The sequence below is a fragment of the Ptychodera flava genome, chromosome 16, assembly GCF_041260155.1.
Source record: "Ptychodera flava strain L36383 chromosome 16, AS_Pfla_20210202, whole genome shotgun sequence".
Taxonomy (NCBI): Eukaryota; Metazoa; Hemichordata; class Enteropneusta; family Ptychoderidae; genus Ptychodera; species Ptychodera flava.
In genome coordinates, this window is record NC_091943.1 from 5,631,692 (window position 1) to 5,648,961 (window position 17,270).

General features: G+C 35.8%; 1 protein-coding gene across 1 annotated transcript in view; it reads left to right on the forward strand.

The window, feature by feature from the left end:
* Positions 1–17,270, forward strand: part of LOC139152622 (patatin-like phospholipase domain-containing protein 7) — a 50,923-nt gene that overhangs the window by 20,991 nt on the left and 12,662 nt on the right. Inside the window, exons 10-28 of the mRNA XM_070725866.1 lie at positions 452–541; positions 1,232–1,401; positions 2,139–2,336; positions 2,811–2,888; positions 3,301–3,509; positions 3,997–4,128; positions 4,959–5,132; positions 5,750–6,009; positions 6,373–6,436; positions 6,717–6,831; positions 7,640–7,845; positions 8,192–8,353; positions 11,045–11,265; positions 12,357–12,479; positions 12,790–12,906; positions 13,411–13,559; positions 14,680–14,792; positions 16,070–16,220; positions 16,937–17,024. Coding sequence (XP_070581967.1) covers positions 452–541; positions 1,232–1,401; positions 2,139–2,336; positions 2,811–2,888; positions 3,301–3,509; positions 3,997–4,128; positions 4,959–5,132; positions 5,750–6,009; positions 6,373–6,436; positions 6,717–6,831; positions 7,640–7,845; positions 8,192–8,353; positions 11,045–11,265; positions 12,357–12,479; positions 12,790–12,906; positions 13,411–13,559; positions 14,680–14,792; positions 16,070–16,220; positions 16,937–17,024 — 2,820 coding nt within the window. The remainder of the gene's footprint in view (positions 1–451; positions 542–1,231; positions 1,402–2,138; positions 2,337–2,810; positions 2,889–3,300; positions 3,510–3,996; positions 4,129–4,958; positions 5,133–5,749; positions 6,010–6,372; positions 6,437–6,716; positions 6,832–7,639; positions 7,846–8,191; positions 8,354–11,044; positions 11,266–12,356; positions 12,480–12,789; positions 12,907–13,410; positions 13,560–14,679; positions 14,793–16,069; positions 16,221–16,936; positions 17,025–17,270) is intronic.

Below are 17,270 nucleotides of genomic sequence, written 5' to 3' on the forward strand. Positions count from 1 at the left end.
TTTTAGTGTCTTGAAGAGGTATGTTTTAGCAATCTGGATCAAAAGAATGACAAAATCTTCTGTAACAGTAGATAATCTCTTGCATTTATAATGATAAAGGTTGTCAAAGTATAGGTAGCTGCATAATATCATTCACTTCTGTGTAATGTATCTCAAACAATAAAGTTGGAACAGCAGATTTTGTCATGTTTTCTAAACCTCTAACTACAACTTTTGCAGCGGTAAAGAAAATGACGATATTATCATATTTGGTAAGCATCCACCTAGAAAAGAAACTCAACCAAGTCATTCAGAGGGACAAAGTTAATTCATTGAATGACTTCAAGACAAAAAAAGGCTTTAATTTTATAATACTTAACATCTCACATCCTATGTACTTTGTGGTGTACTTCCTCTGTTTTGTGTATGTGTGTCATCTCTGTCTGTCTTCATATTGGGTTCTTTCTCTCAGAGGAACTTAGTGATGTTTCTAGCAAAGAAAGTTTAACTCAGGAGGAATTAGAGCCACAAAGAAGATCCAGAAGTACTTCTCTACCTGCAGGTATGCTTGTCTGCTCCACATTGCATGCGTCTACATTATACTCTGCAGATCATCGGGTCCACTGTCTTTCAGTGCACTGTCGTTAGTTTTATGCCATATGTTAGCTGTGTGTGTAAACGGTCAACTGTGAGCGAATCGATTTGTGTTTGCATTGAATTTAACTGACACTATTATTTATTGATTATTTGTTTGATTTGTTTATTCTCTTTGTTTTATTTATTTATGTATGCATTTATGTATTATGAATTTATTGATTCATATATTTTTTATATTTATTTTCCATCATTGACCTACTTATTTTCTGTTTTATTTATGTATTACTTCTGCTTTGTATGAGTCAATCCTTATTTTACGGTCTGTCAAAGAAGATTTGACAGTCTGTATCTGGAATAATGAATTCTAAAGCAAAGCTGAAGAACAAACACTGTATGATTGTGTCAGTACCATTTGACAAATTGCAATGATGACCAGTGTGCCCTCTAACTAACAGGATTACTGAAAACTTTTGAGTCAATTTGAAAATTTGCTAATTTTTCTTGAGTCACCATGTATTATTTCCTATTCAACTCAAAATTTTCTTGCGTCACAGAGAATTTTTTTGCGTCATGGCGCGTCATATTGGCTTAGAGGGCACACTGATGATGACATGGGTCTTGTCTAAGTATTGAATCTTTTTCTGTTTCACAACAGGCTTACCAAGGCCAATACTGTCACAGAGTGGGAGAGCCAGTTCCTTGGACAGAGACAACTCAACCATACTCAGTTCAAGTCCTTCAGATTTTGACGCAGTGGTCGGCCAGGCCAGGGTACATGGATTCAACGACAAGGTCTTGTTTGTTGCCACATCTCCTTCTGACGAGGTGAGGCCTTCCAACTTCTCTTGAAGTTTACTGTAAGACATGAAGTGATGATTCTTAACAACTAAAGCATTTGTGACTTCACTCAAGAAAACAATCAATGAGCAGAGGATGATGAGCAGCAGCAATGATAAGTGATTTCCCTTACAGTAATATACACCCAGTGTTACCACTACTACCAGTTGCAGTAGTGCCTTGATGTGAAAGAAGTTGAAACCACCTGTAAGGTGTAAGGTGTAGCAATATCATGTATCTATCATTCAAATTATAATGCAAATCTATAGCAAATTAATACAAAACCAGCTATGGTCTATGAATTAGCATTTCACCCAATATTCCAACAGAAAATCACTATAAAAGAAGTTTTGCATATTTAATCAAATTTATGAAATGGAAAGTTCTGTCTTATCTTAGTGAACCATATGATAAACTAATCTTTTTGTATTGCAGTACTTTCTCATTTCACCACTATTAACAAATATAAATGACAAAAAACATGAATATTTATCAGGATTTATGTGTTATTTATTGAATAAAATTTATGACCGTATCAATTAATCAGATAAAAATATTTGAATGATTTCACTTTTGAAAATTTCTCTGTGACTTTCACAACTGCAAAGAACATGTACCGTGTGGTACATTCTTTCATTCAACAGATTTTTGTTTCTTACCAAATGTCCAGTGTAAACATTTCCATATAAGATAAGAAAGATTCAGATTTTTTCATACACTTTCAGAAAGCAGAGGCTGACAAGATGAACAAGAATGGAGTCAAAGAAAGACCAGATTCACTTGAAACATCATCACCGGCGAAGTCAAAGAAAAAGACAGTGAAAATAAGTCCCAATGAACCAGAGACAGACCAGCCAACTCCAGATGATGATGAAATCTTACAAATGGCGTCAAATGATCTAACAGTGCTCTTTGGCTTAGAGGTACATGGACTGTAAATGCAGATTTATTTTATGACCTTGGATAATTGAAACACATGCACATGTTTAAATTAACAAGGGCTCCATATGATCAATGATAAACGTATACGCTATATTAGGGGGATGAACAGCTACATGCTCAGATCTAAAACAGAATCATTCCCATTTTAACCTGTTCACACGTCATTAGCCTTATGCACATATATTTCCGAATAAGAATAAGTGCAAAGGAAACACTATTCACCCAGGTGTGTACACTAATAAGGTTACAGAGTTTTGTAATGAGGATACATTATAGCTTTAACTGTGTGTAATGCTGTTTTATTGCAATTTGTCTGATTTTCAGTTATAGTCATAGATTACGTAATACAGTTGAGTTTGTAATTAAAACCCTTAATTGGAAAACTTTAGGTATGCATACAAACCAACTGGATGTTTCAAACTTATAGCAAATCATGTATTTCCTATTTTTTGAAGGATGACAGTCTATTGAAAGGTGGCCTTGATCTGGCCCATGTGTCAGCTGGAAGATACTTGGCTAAGGAAGGTGACCAGGTGAGTTACTAGAATTAGTAAAGAGCAGGGGGGGGGGGGGGGGGGGGGGGGGGGGGGGGGGGGGGGGGGGGGGGGGGGGTCCTTATATAATTGTTTAGTACCCTTATAGCACGATCAGTATTAATTACAAATGGACGATGACCAGATGACTTATTTAACATAATCCAATTATAAGGTGTACCATAGATTCTCCTCTTGCACCATCTGTGTTGTGCTTTCTTGAAAGTTAAAATCATCTTCCCATTCACCGAGAGACAAAAACGCTAGCCTTTTTCACCAGAAAGCAAAGGCACATTACAAGTTCACTGCAAAATTTTATGTTTTCCAGAGTCTCAAAGAATACCCTTCAGTGTGCTTTTATATAGTTTCAACCAGGAATTTATTTCATCGGTTATTTTTCCTTGAATTTTAGGATTGTAGTCTATACTTTGTGGTGACTGGCACACTTTCTATGTGTCAGAAGAAGATTGGTAAGAGTACAGAGGAACAGACAGTATTTGTAGCACATCCTGGTGAACTGGTTGGTAGCATTGCTGTCATCACTGGTGAACCATCGTTCTTCTCAATACGTGCCAGACAAGACTGTAGAGTTGCTGTCATTACCAAGCTCAACTTCTACAGGTATTGATATGTTTGTGCATGTGCTTCTCTAGTGGCCGTCGGCATGTGTATGTGTCTGTGCTTTGTCATTACCAAACTCAACATTTTAGCAGATTAGAATAATGCAGTGTGTGTATGGGTTGTTATAGTGAAGATACAGGATAAAGGAAATGTCTGTTCTTGAATCAATCTGTTGATGTGGGTACACAGGTTTGTTTGTGTGTGTACTTTGATATAGATGCCGATGTTTCATTGCCAGGTGTTGAATAATTTAACATTGACTGACAAGAGTCAAATATGTCCGTGGACCTATACATCAGGAAACTCACAAAGGTGCAAAGTACCCCAGACATGCTTATAAAATTTGAGCTACATCATGTCTTTGTCATCTCAACTGTCTGTAAATATTTGTATTGAATACAGACAGACTATAATATCACATGGTGCTGACCCTGTCTATGGCAGTTTTCAGTTGTTGCTTATTTTGACATTTCCTCTCCATTCACAGCATAATGAGGTCCTGTCCCAGAGTGGTGTTGAATGTAGCACACACTATCGTCAAAAGGCTGTCACCGTTTGTCAGGCAGATTGATTTTGCCTTAGATTGGATGCATCTTGAAGCTGGTAGAGCTGTCTTCAGGTAAAAATATTATTTTGTTTTTACTCACCCGGCAATTCATTATTCATTTCTAATGGTATTAATTACTGAATGACACAAGCATGACGAGTCAATGTTTTCTTTCTCACTATGATTGAAGCTGTAAATTTTTATACTACATTTTGTTTATTTTCAGTCATAGTTTACTTGGTATTGTAATTATGCTATTAATTTCTGATCAGAATAATTTTTTAGGCGGTTATTTCTACATATATTTCATAATCATACCAGGTACATGATCAAATTTTCACATTGAAGTAAATATTTTGAAAAGATTGATGCAAATCTACAGGTGATTGTGATATGATGTCTACTTTGTACAAGATTCATGAGTCTAATGATGACTCTTTTAATCACATGGTGTGAATGTGCAGCTGTAATCAGCAACAGTTTTATGGATACATTTCAGTGATACAGTCCTTATGCCATGTCCAAGAACTAAACCTAAATGAAATTTGAGATTGACACTTCTCAAAAGTCATTACCAAACCCAAAATTATTAGTATGGGTTAGTGATATCTGTGATATCTTGCTGAGACTTCAATTTATGTTTCATTTTATAATCATGATCAGTTTTGCTTGATCATCTCATTTTTTTATGAATTTTGATCTTCAAAGTCAATGGGGCATCACAGATCCAGCTGTTTGAATAGTTTTTGACGTTCAGCTATCAAACAAAAATATGTACAAGTCTGGATTGACACGTTTTACCAAAAACTGAACGTCACAACGATGTGTAACAATACTATTGCTACCCTGTTTGTAGTCAACAAATTCTTAAGTTGTGTATGAATACTGCTGTCATGTTGCAGACAAGGTGATGAATCAGACTGTACTTACATCATACTGAATGGAAGACTTCGATCAGTGGCTACGTTAGAGAATGGTAAAAAAGAACTGGTAGGAGAATATGGCCGAGGGGACATGGTAGGAATTGTTGAAGTCTTGACTCAGACCAGCAGAGTAACCACCGTTCATGCTGTCAGGTGGGTACTATACCTCATTGTGGTTGTATCAAATTTTACAATGTAAATCTAGGCAACAAACTGCTCATAGACATCTCAGATGTGCACCGGTTTGCAGTTCACCCTGTCACAATACAAAGAGTGCATTTGATAATTTGCACCATGCATGTTAATGAGACAGTTAAAATGATGTATTTTGTGTGTACAGTGATCTCAATTATTCACTAATTCTTTAATTCTGACACTTTTGCACTTTCAATTACATTTTGTTCCTGACTGCACTGTTCTACACTGTATCTTTAATTACATCAGTGTATTCCGGTAAATCGCTAATCCAAAGCCGATATTTTCCTATGTTCTACATGCTCTTTGTATTGGCATTTACTTTCTATGGTAGTTGAGGGGCCCATTATAGCACCAGTAGACATCTACTTGTATTTTATCCTATCTGTTGTGATCTTTCCATCAGTTAAAATGACACATTGATATACTTGATGCAGTGATAAAATGTAATTGAATATGATAGTTTTCATTGTATTTTATGGACGTGTGATACTGTGGTAGATATAGCCTTGGCATTTCACTTCAAAGCTCATCGCCTTGATGTGGGTTTTCTATCTTCCTTTCACCTTATCCAGAGATACAGAGCTTGCCAAAGTGCCAGAGGGATTACTTAACACCATCAAAAGGAAATACCCACAGGTTGTGACAAGATTGATTCATCTTCTTGGCCAGCGGATCCTAGGTACCATTACCGGCAAGTCACTAGGTGCATCAAACCAAGTGAAAGAGAGACCTCTGTTGTCCAACTTGTCAACTGTGGCCATATTACCAGTTTCCAATGACGTCCCACTGTGGCACTTCACCTTGGAACTTGAACATGCGTTATGTGCAATAGGTATGTCCGAAGATTTGTTGAAAACTGAATAAAACTTGTATGTTAGATACCTAATACACTGAGGTTATTTTGCTTGTACATGAAGAAGGCTACATTTAATCATATTACTTATGAAATGCTAATGTTGATTTGGATGTCAAGAAACACTGGTATTTCTAATCTGACCTACCATGTGTTGATTGTTATAAAAAATATGCCTTTTTCACTCATAGAAATGATGTGCTGTATTTCTGACTTTGTTAACTAATTTTACACCTTATTCTATCAGGTTTCAAATCCCCTGTCAATGACTTGTTATTTTCCTAGTTAAGATATTATTTTCGTAATATTTATTTTGTGGTATTGTTTCTCTCCTCAAACCAGGAACCACACTGAGACTTACCAGTGAACATATTCGAGACAGACTTGGTGTGAATGCCTTAGATAGGTAAGAAATTTGCATGGACTTGGCAAGAATGCCTTAGATGGGTAAGAAATTTATGTAGACTTGAATGCCATATACTGTATAAAAGAAATTTACAGATTTTGTACTCTTCTATCAAAGTGTCAACTGTTTCTAAGGTAAACCAGACATCTGTAAACACTTTCATCTTTTATAGCAACTTTTTTTAAAAGAGGACAAGTCGTGAAAACTGCAAACACAAGTCTTCTCAGGCAGTTTTCATCAGCATTTCTGTCAGGTAACCTTTATTCTGCTACTCTTTCAGCATCAATGAATTCCGCCTTGCAAGTTGGCTTGGTCAGCAGGAAGACATACATCGTATTACAATATATCAAGCTGATTTCAGAATGACAGCATGGACACAGAGGTGTATTAGACAGGTACTGTAGAAAACATCACTTTTATTATTACTACTACCCAATGAGTAGTACTGCTATGACACTTAAAACACTGCTCACAGTATTGCTTGCTGTCACAGAGAGTTTTCAAATCAGGGTAATCTGATTTCAATATTGATTGTAAAAGGGTTCTATGCTTTGGTTTTCATGTTTTAATCAATGAACTGATACACTTGTTTGAACCTTAAGGTACAATGCGCCTCAGGGACAGAAATTTGACCTTTCAAATTTTAGCAATTTTCTTCTGATCTACCACTTGTGGAGGCTCATTTTAAAGCTCTTGATGAAAGAAAAGTTTTCACCGTTGTAGTTTTTAAGAATCGGAAATTTTGTTTTCCCCATAGAGTTAACACAGGGATGGTGGCCATTTTGAATTTTAAATATCGGTAAATCTTGGGTATTTGTCTCTCTGATGACTGCTGACTTTTATTCTTGCTTTGGTAAGAGAAGAGTCAAAAGTTTTATTGAGGAAAGTTTGAGCAAAAGTTTAAGTCTTTCACTTTCAAGGCGCAGATTACCTTAAATTCATTGTTACTAAAGATAAGAATTTGCTCATGTCCTCTGTCATTAAAATTGTCTGTTGTCAAAACTCAAAATGATTTTTTCATGATCTCACACCTTTGTAATTCATTTGATGTTGTGTCAGATGATCTTGCAATGAATATCTGTAATCTCTTCAGTATGAGATGTACTGCATATGTACAACACATAGCGTACCCATTGAGCGGTAACTTGTACACAACAGAAATTGGTCATGTTTGTCACTCTGCCTTTTTATTTTTGTTACCAGGCTGACTCAATTCTCATCGTTGGCCTTGCCAACAAGGATCCCTACGCTGTTGGTGACATTGAGAAACAACTTGAGACGTTAGCAGTGAGAGCTCAGAAGGAACTGGTGCTACTTCACAGAGAGGTTGACGGTGTTTACAAAGCACCAACTAGAACAGTTGAATGGCTGAATGCCAGAGGATGGGTCTCTTCACATCAGCATATAAGGTATCAAAGACTTGCCATGCAAAGTTATCACACTTTTATCACCTTTTCATATAAATTGTTATTATTATTAAATCATTATTTCAGAATTGACTGGGTTCATAGAAAAGTTGATATTTATAGAAGCTTCGAAAAGGATAAATACAAATAGATTTATTTCAATTTTTGGAATTGATTATTCATAAGACTGGATATGTTGGACTTCTTGAATACAGAAGTGTAACATTCTAAATTATGAGTTTAATAATTCAGAAGTGACAATATCTTTTCAGATCCAGATATATCCAGAACTATAATTAAAAATATTTCTAGAACTAACCTGATCTTAATAATTATTTCATTTTTTCAGGTGTCCCAAGAGAGTATTCTCCAAGAAATCTCCACACAAAATTCAAGAAATTTACAAGAAACAGTTTGAGAGAGCACCAGATAGACATTCGGATTTCTCTCGACTGGCGAGATTTCTCACAGGCACATCTATAGGTCTGGTACTTGGCGGCGGTGGTGCAAGGTAAAATGAACGTTCTGACAGACATGCTACCTTTACATGTATAGTGTTATTACCTTCTCGTGTCTATTTATAGACACAGAAGGTATTAGAGTTGAAAACCAGTATCATGCTGCTGTCAAGACTTCCGTCTGTCAAGACTTCCGTCTGTCAAGATCCGTTGACATCATGCCATTGTGATGGGTCATATCATAAACTGATGGGGGTGTTCATGGCTCAGGTTGAGGTGTGGGAGAACAATTTTGAGCTGTGACAAAAATCAAAAGGGACTTTAATAGCGGCATAGCCACAGTGTTAAGCCTTTCTCCAAGGTTTCTTAGTTGACTACAATCTATTACAGACTACTGAGCTGACGTTAGGGGTACTCACTTTGTGTTTGCTCACCCTGTGAGCGCTAGTGTTTGGTACGGAGTATCGTGGATATCCCCTCATGGCCTCACGTGATATGGGCCTGTTGCATAATCTACAGAGATGATCATATGCCTCCGAGTCTGAAAACTGTCATTGTGTAAGCCTGTCGGCATTTTCCTTGCATTTTTTCTCATTTAATTTTGCAAAATATCGGCGAGTACCTCAATATTTCAAGATAACCCTTTCTTCCCAATCGTTTCCTGGAGTTTCAGAGTCATATGAACGAAAATGAGTGAAAGTTTTAGACAGGAAAATCGGACGTCGGCCATGTTCAATGTTTACAGTACAATCAGAAGTTTACGTGGAGGAATTAACCAACAAACACTGTTCATGATGCCCGCCCTCTAGAGGCAGACCCTCCTATATGAAGTACCACATTTGATGCTTGTGGAAAGCTTGACCACACAATGGAGCATTTAAACTTTTAGAAAATGACAAACTGAATAAGAAGGTATTCAGAAAATGTCAAATACTGAGGAAAAATGCGCAAATATTCAAAATAAACAGGTTAACTGACTGGTCAGCTATAAAAAACAATGAAAATGTTTATGATCAAAAGTTTTTGAGATGCGCACATTTTAACAAATACAGAAATTATTAACATTATAAATATAAGACCAAACTATTTTTTTCAGGGATGGGACAGGTTGGAAATGAGGGGTGAGAGACAAAGGCACTCCTATTGCTGCATGTGGATGCAGCCACCACACCATTTCATTTACAGCATACTTATTCACTGTGTTGTGTTCAAGTTCCATATTGTACTGACTGTCATACAAGGATAACATAAGCAAATCAAATCAAATTAGAAAAGGATCAATGCTGTTGTGTGGATTTTGCTGAACATGGCTGATTTTAATATTTCACCCTATATATTTGGTATCCAGCAAAGGCATATTTTGATGTAAAGTCAAAATTAACACTACATTGCTGACAATATATGTTACCGTTTCTGCATGAACTTTTCTTTTTTAAATTATAGTATATTAGTACTTCAAAAGATAACAGTTATCGTGATGTCAACCCATAATTTTACATCACAAAGACTGTAATTCTGCCAATTTTTTTTGTTTTTCAGTCATTTTATAAAGTTTGCACTGCACAAGATGATTGAACAAATTGCAATGTTTGAATTTGTAAACTCAAAGAATAAAAATCCTTTGGTCACAGATTAAATTATTTTTTGAAAAGAAATTTACTCTTAAACACTTTTAGCATATATTCTTTACAAGGTCATGTATTTCAAGGAATATATGCCTATTAAAAACAGTAATTTCTTCACTTTCAATTTTTTTTCAATACTATGACAATTATCAGCCATGAGGTTATACAAACACAAGACCAGATAAGCGTTTTTCATCATTTCCACAGGACTCTTTGGAAAATCCATTAAAAACAGTTAAAAGTGACTTAAATGATCACTTGGTATACATTTAATTTACAGATGCCAGGTTGTGTATTTCACATGCACTCAGGTCAGTAAGGAAGTGCGTCATTACTATTTTGGACTGTTAATTCTTATTTCTGAATTATTTAACTTTTTTTCCACATTGAACTATCTTTAGGCAGTTTATACTGTAGCTTAGAATTTTTTTGATTGATGTATTTAATCATCTTTTGGGTTCTTTGGGTCCATATCCCACCTCATGCCCCTACATCATCAACTATTTACCAACAACTCCATGCCACAACAATTACCTGACCTGGCCACACATTAGAGAAGGTACAGCGTCATTGACGGTGTTGTTATTTATGTCTGCCATGTCATTTTGAAGCGATGTTGTTATCACTGTATCAGGAAGTGTGAAATGAAGGGAATAAAACTGTAATATATGATTGCAACAATAAACCAGTAACCATAGTTACAGGTCATTGGCCACATTTGTTGCCAGGAAAGATTGCTACAGTGTATCATAATAAAGCATGATCCAATTGAGTTGATGTGATCAACTTTGAACACTGTCCAGGATTTAGATAGTGAGGTGAGTTGATAGCAAGGTGAATGTGACATCTAATGAGTGGCTAGGAAATATGCTTGACACTGACATTGCCTGAAGACTGATTCACCAAGCAGGATTTTTCAGAAAAAGTATTGTAACTTTCACAAGCATAAAGGTACATCCATGTAGTCTATGAAGGAATGTTAAATATGTACCGGTAATTAAAAAGATATCTCCAACAGTACCATAATTGTTTGGATTTGTATAAATTGTTCATAAAAATCAATTTTTAGTACAGATACATTTATTGATATTTGATTGTTAACAATGTTCTTAATTACAGAGGCTGTTCACAGGTTGGAATAATGAAAGCCATGGAGGAGCAAGGTATTCCAATTGACATGGTAGGGGGTACCAGCATTGGATCCCTGACTGGTGCTTTGTATGCTGATGAAGTCAACGCTGATGCCACTGGTAGAAGAACCAAGGAATGGTGTAAAATGATGAGTTCTGTGTGGTCACAGATACTGGACTTAACATATCCTGCCACAGCAATGTTTACAGGTATCTGCAGCAAAGACGGTTATCTTTCCCATGTGGACAACATAAGTTTCGGGCTGTAAACTATCTCTGAGCAAATCGACTTACTGTGCAAAAATTTCAAACCAGTACAAAGGACTTAAATCATATAAACAGTCAATGTCAACAACCACTTATATGAGAACCAGGGATTGAAAACTGCCCCTTTAAATAGTAAACTAGAAGGTCTGTGATACAAAGGTGTTTCTCGCAGAGTTAAGGAGCATGCCTGTCTTTTGCCCAAACAGTGCATGGTATGAACATGCACTCTCTAATGTGCCCATTGAATGCATCATAGATGCAACGTGAATCAAATATATCTATAAACAAGCATTGTGTCTGTTTTGTTCAGGCTACTTTCAATAAATTTGACATGGTGTCCTCTATAATATGAATTCTCATATCAACTGATATTGTGTAAAAAGAGATAGGATGCATCACTGGACATACGAAACTGTAATGTTGGCACCTATGCCAGGAAGCTACTATTACCAGACACGGTGACGGAGTCCATGAGCACTCTTGAGTTCAAGGTCTTAGTCTGTTTATTGGACGTAAAAGAAAATGCACCCAAAATAGACAATTGACAAACAATAGCATTTGTATAAAATGAGACAATCTTCTCCACAAGGGAGTGCATGTGAACCTGAAATTTCGTCATCATTATGTAATATCAAGTGTTATTACATCCGATGGACCACTTCTCATGTGATGTCCACCATGTATCAATGAGCAGATTAATTCCAGCGACAATTGTCACCAGAGATAAGGGAAATCACTGCTAAGTTCATGATGTCAGGGTCTGATATGAGTATGTATTGAATTGCTGTTAGGAAATACACTACTCGGCTGTTGGATGAAACTTGGTACAACTCTCAAAACCAGTCATGAGACTTTATAGCCTGGCTGGAGTTACATCAAAACGTTGAACAAACAAGATGTCACAAGTGATAGTAACATAACTTTTTAATCGACTGTAAGTCAGTGCAGAGTCACAATATTATCTTTTAGATTGGAATTATTCTGTAGTGTAGTTGTCCTAAGCGCTTCACTAAAACAGGCTTTTTTCTGTGTAGGTGGTGCTTTCAATCGATCTATTGAGAAATTGTTTGGTGAAAAGCAGATTGAAGATTTGTGGTTACCATATTTCAACATCACAACAGATATCACACATTCTCGTATGAGAGTACATACAAGTGGTAAGTTTGGCTATTTACAATGTTGCATTTGGGTTTTTCTGTTATTTTCGTCGTTGTTTACTTCACAATAATTCAGATATTGTCTTTGTTGTTTTGATGTACAACTGTTTGTATTTACTGCATCACCTGAAATGTTAGAAGAAAAGTACGCAGTACTTCAAAGACAGGTAATCTATGATTAGAGTGGTTCTATGGAAAGCACACATCAGAAATCAAATTCAATATAGTAACATCATTTTTAAGAATCTCTTCAGATATTTGTCAGACAATATCCATAAAATGTTTTTGACATTCTGTGTTGATTTTACAGGATCACTATGGCGATACGTGAGGGCCAGTATGTCATTGTCTGGTTACATCCCACCGTTGTGTGATCCTAAAGATGGCCATCTTCTATTGGATGGTGGATATGTAAATAATTTACCAGGTGAGTCAGTTGCTTAATATGTAAATATTTACAGTGTGAGTCAGTCAGCCGATATATAAAGGTTATCAAGTAAGTCAGGAAGTGTATATGTAAATACGCGTAATTCACCAGATGAATCTGTCAGAGAGTGGATATGTGTATAACCTACCAATTTAGGTGTGCTCATTTAACCCTTCCACCACCATGGTTTTACCCAGATCCATTGTTTTCTGTGGTAAAGTTGGACCTGTATAAAGGGAACTGGGGTGAAAGGGTTAAATAATATACCTGGTGAATACCGGATAGAATAGGGGAAGTGACTACATGTGGAACTGCAAGGGTAGAGGGCAGTGTTGTTTGATTATTCATGTGTTTATCCTAAGAACAGACAGAATCATTCAATTGAGATATACATACTGTGTATGTCATCAATTGTGTTGCAACATAGGTAATTAAATAACTGAGATTCCACTTATTCTTTACGCTGAGCTTTATGCTAATGATGTATCAATATTTTTGCCGTAGCTGATATCATGAAAGCCATGGGTGCCCAGACAGTAATTGCGGTTGATGTCGGAAGTGAAGACGACACTGAATTGACAAATTATGGAGATAAGTTATCCGGATGGTGGTTGCTGTGGAAACGGTGGAATCCATGGGCCTCACGAGTGAAGGTTTGTACGGAAGAACACTTCCTAGGTATTCTGTAAAGGTGTATTTCTTGGCACATTCATATCTCTGTTCTCACATCGTTAGCATGTGTACACCAAAGTTGCTAATTACCCAACGATACCTTTAAATGAGTTCAGTCATATGACAGGGCAGTTATTTAAGTCAAAGTCTTGTTTATTAAATTGAAGAGACCAGGATGAAGCTTGACTAATGCCCAAAGCAAGATATTGAAAAACAAATACACCAAGTTGAACTATTTAGTAACATAGAGTATTTGATGGCTATCAAAGAGATTAAAGTGATTTGTTTTCAATTGAAAATGTAACAGAGTACAGTAGATAATTGAGGTAGTGTAAAGTAAATTAATATTTTATAAGAAAATTAATTACATAAACAAATGTATTGTTTCTCCCTGTTCGTTAATACATTCTATTGTTGAAATTGGCCTGGGACTTTGAACAGACCAAGATTCATTCTCATCCTCTGGTCTGTACCAATTGTATATTCGCATTCCTTGTTCAGTCTTTACCAATTGTATACGTGCATTCTTCATCTAATCTTTACTGATCATGTATATACATAACAAGTTGGTAAGACTCAGAGAGAATAGAATTGTCTTCACAAGTGCTTGCTGAACACGCATTCACTGACTTCAAAACGCTGCAACATCTAACTCATCAAATCAAGAAGCTCCCAACTTCATCATTTGCTACGATACACCAAAGACTTGACAGAATCATATACTTATACCTGTTACTGTGGCTATATCAGCTTAGAAAATTCACCTGAAGTTTTTGAAGGTGGTTTCCTGGTCAATCTCATATAGTTACCACCAAAATGGAACAATGATTTTCTTTAGAATTGTATGACCAGATGATTTTTGCTTTAGAGAATGAAAATTATGTGATTGTTGTTGCAACAAGCATGATTTCAATTCATATGATTTCATAGATCTCATTAAAATTTTTTCCATATTGTTAGTTGAACTTGTTAAGAAAAGGTTGAAAGATTTGCTACATTGAAATGCAAATATATTGAAAGATTTGCTACATTATTATGTAAATTGAAAGATTTGCTACATTAAAATGCTGACTTGGATATATGTTGCTATTTAATACTTAGGTTCCTGACATGACAGAAGTTCAAAGCAGATTAGCATATGTATCGTGTGTACGCCACTTGGATGAGCTTAAAACTAGTGGTATGTGCGAATATATCCGACCACCCATTGACAGGTGAGGAAGTTACCATTTTAAATTCAAGTTGTCTTTTTCATATCACCACAGAAATATACAAACAAATTACAACATAACCCCTCCCTCCTCCAAAATAGTCAAATTCTTAGGAATAGTTTTCAATTGTGCAAGGAAAGCTCAACAACCAGTATTAAATAAGTGACCTAAGTTTCACATGTATATACTGTAGACATCAGCAAATCGTATCAATATGACACTAATGATATCGTGGCAGATTAGTATTTATATTATGTCATGCCAGATGATATCAAAGAAGTGCTTGTGAAAAAAGTCTTCAGTCTTTACTTATATCATAGTTGACATGGGAATATTGATTTCCTGAGTTTTTTTAAAACACGATTGGAACTAATTTGGGATAATTGGATGGTGAAGTAATGTCCATTTAACCCTTTGAGCGCTGCAATTTTTCCCACCAAAATTACAGTGAATTGCTTTGAAGCGTTGGCATTAGAAAAACTAGACATATTGTCTAAATCGAGGTGTTGCCAACACTGTCAGGTGTAATTATCAGCTAAGCAGTAATTCCAGTCGACCACAGAGAAATCAATTCTGCCAAAGTTGAAACATTGTCTTGCAGCAGGTCAGATGTAGTCAAAACAAGTACACCTGAAAGCAAGTGATAAGACTTGGACAGTGCTTGGACACATGTGGTGGTGTTGTTTAGACTATGTCTGACCGTCTGCTAGACAATGTTTCAACTTTTGATTGCTTTATGATCGACTCATGTTACCGCTTAGCTGTTAATTGCATTCGACAGTGTTGGCAACACCTCGATTTAGACAATGTGCCTGGTTCATCTAATGCCAATGCTTCAAAGCAAAATTATATATGCAACATTTTACCAATTTTGTGAATTTTTCTGTAATTTTTTTGACAGTTTTAGACCAAAGGGACATCACATTTTATCGGCTTCAGATTTTTATCAAAATTTTAGCAAAAATTAGAAAAAAATTGACTGGTGTATATTTTGATATAGGCGACAAAAATTGACTTGGCGCTCAAAGGGTTAATCTTCAAAAAATAACCTCATGTGGTTTTCTGTTTTTAATAACACACTTGTTTTTATTAGTAATTTGTAACATCGCAACATCCAGCTAGGACACCCAACACTTTCGAGAAATTTGAAAAATATAAAGATCCAATTATCTCAAATTAGTTCCAATTGTGTTTTAATTTTCAGTCATCCAAACTGACAAGTAGATACCTGGAACATGCCGACCAACTTCCAATCAACTTGTTGTTCTTTGACTCCTTAGGTTTGGTACCCTGGAATTCAGTAACTACGATGAAATTATGTTGGTTGGTTACCGCCATGGCAAGACAGTCTTTGATGTCTGGAATAAGGGAAATTTTATGAGAGATATGTTTAAAGAGAAAAAGGAAAAGACATCTTCTTCCAAGGCACAGGTAAAAAAGGCAGCATTTTTTACGAAATGCACAACTTGCAAAAAGTATTAGATTTATCAACCAGCATTATTATGTTCACAGACTTATTATAAGAACTCGTTAAATCATTGAATTTTAACGTTAGTCATAGGTTATCTCAGTTATAGGTTATCCTTAATTTAAGTGTTCAGAACATCAAATATTGAAGTTTTGAAATAAGCCAGTTTATCAAGAATTCACATGGAAATAGTCTCTTCTTCCTTTCAAGACAAAACAAAGAAACTTCAATTATGGTATTTTGTTCAAGACAGTGACACTGTGTTTGATGTATTCCTTGCTTTGTCATGAACATCGTCATTTTAGTTGGTGATATACTTCAATAACTCATACATGTATAGGCCACTTAAACTTTTTGTTTTCTTTTGTTGACATCTTATGTGCTATGATGACTGAAATTTCTGCATGATGCATCATTTGACAGAACGGCATACTACAGATTCCAAACAAGATACTATCAAACTTTAATTCAACCATGTTATTTCCTGTCAAGGGGCAGAGGGTTACTGTGACGTTTCCATTTTAACTATTTTTCCAAAAGTCAGTTTTAAAGACAGGTAAATAGATTTCATATTTAATATGGGAAATAGTGACAAAAACACAAATTATGTTCTGTGTCAATTCACTGTATTGTTTATGATTTTTCAAATGCATGGTTTACTTTCTGCATCTGTTTTCAGACTCATGTCAAAGCAAATGCAATGTTCACCGATTTAGCTGAGATGGTATCCCGTATAGACCCTCCAAGATCTCTTCCCTTTGATGACGGTAAGTATTGAAATGTGCTTTGATGTCCAGAAAAACAGAAATTATTGCTTGAGGGCAGTGGAAAACTTATTTGATCACCTGCGTAACCTCAAAACTTTGATTATTTTGAAAACAGCTGAAATGTTACTGCATAATCAATCCTGGAAAAAAGGATGCAACATTCCAGAACAACCATCAGAGAAAAATTTTGAAAAATCCAGGAACCAATGTTGAATGCCTTCAAGTGTAAAAATCTTTTGTGATGAG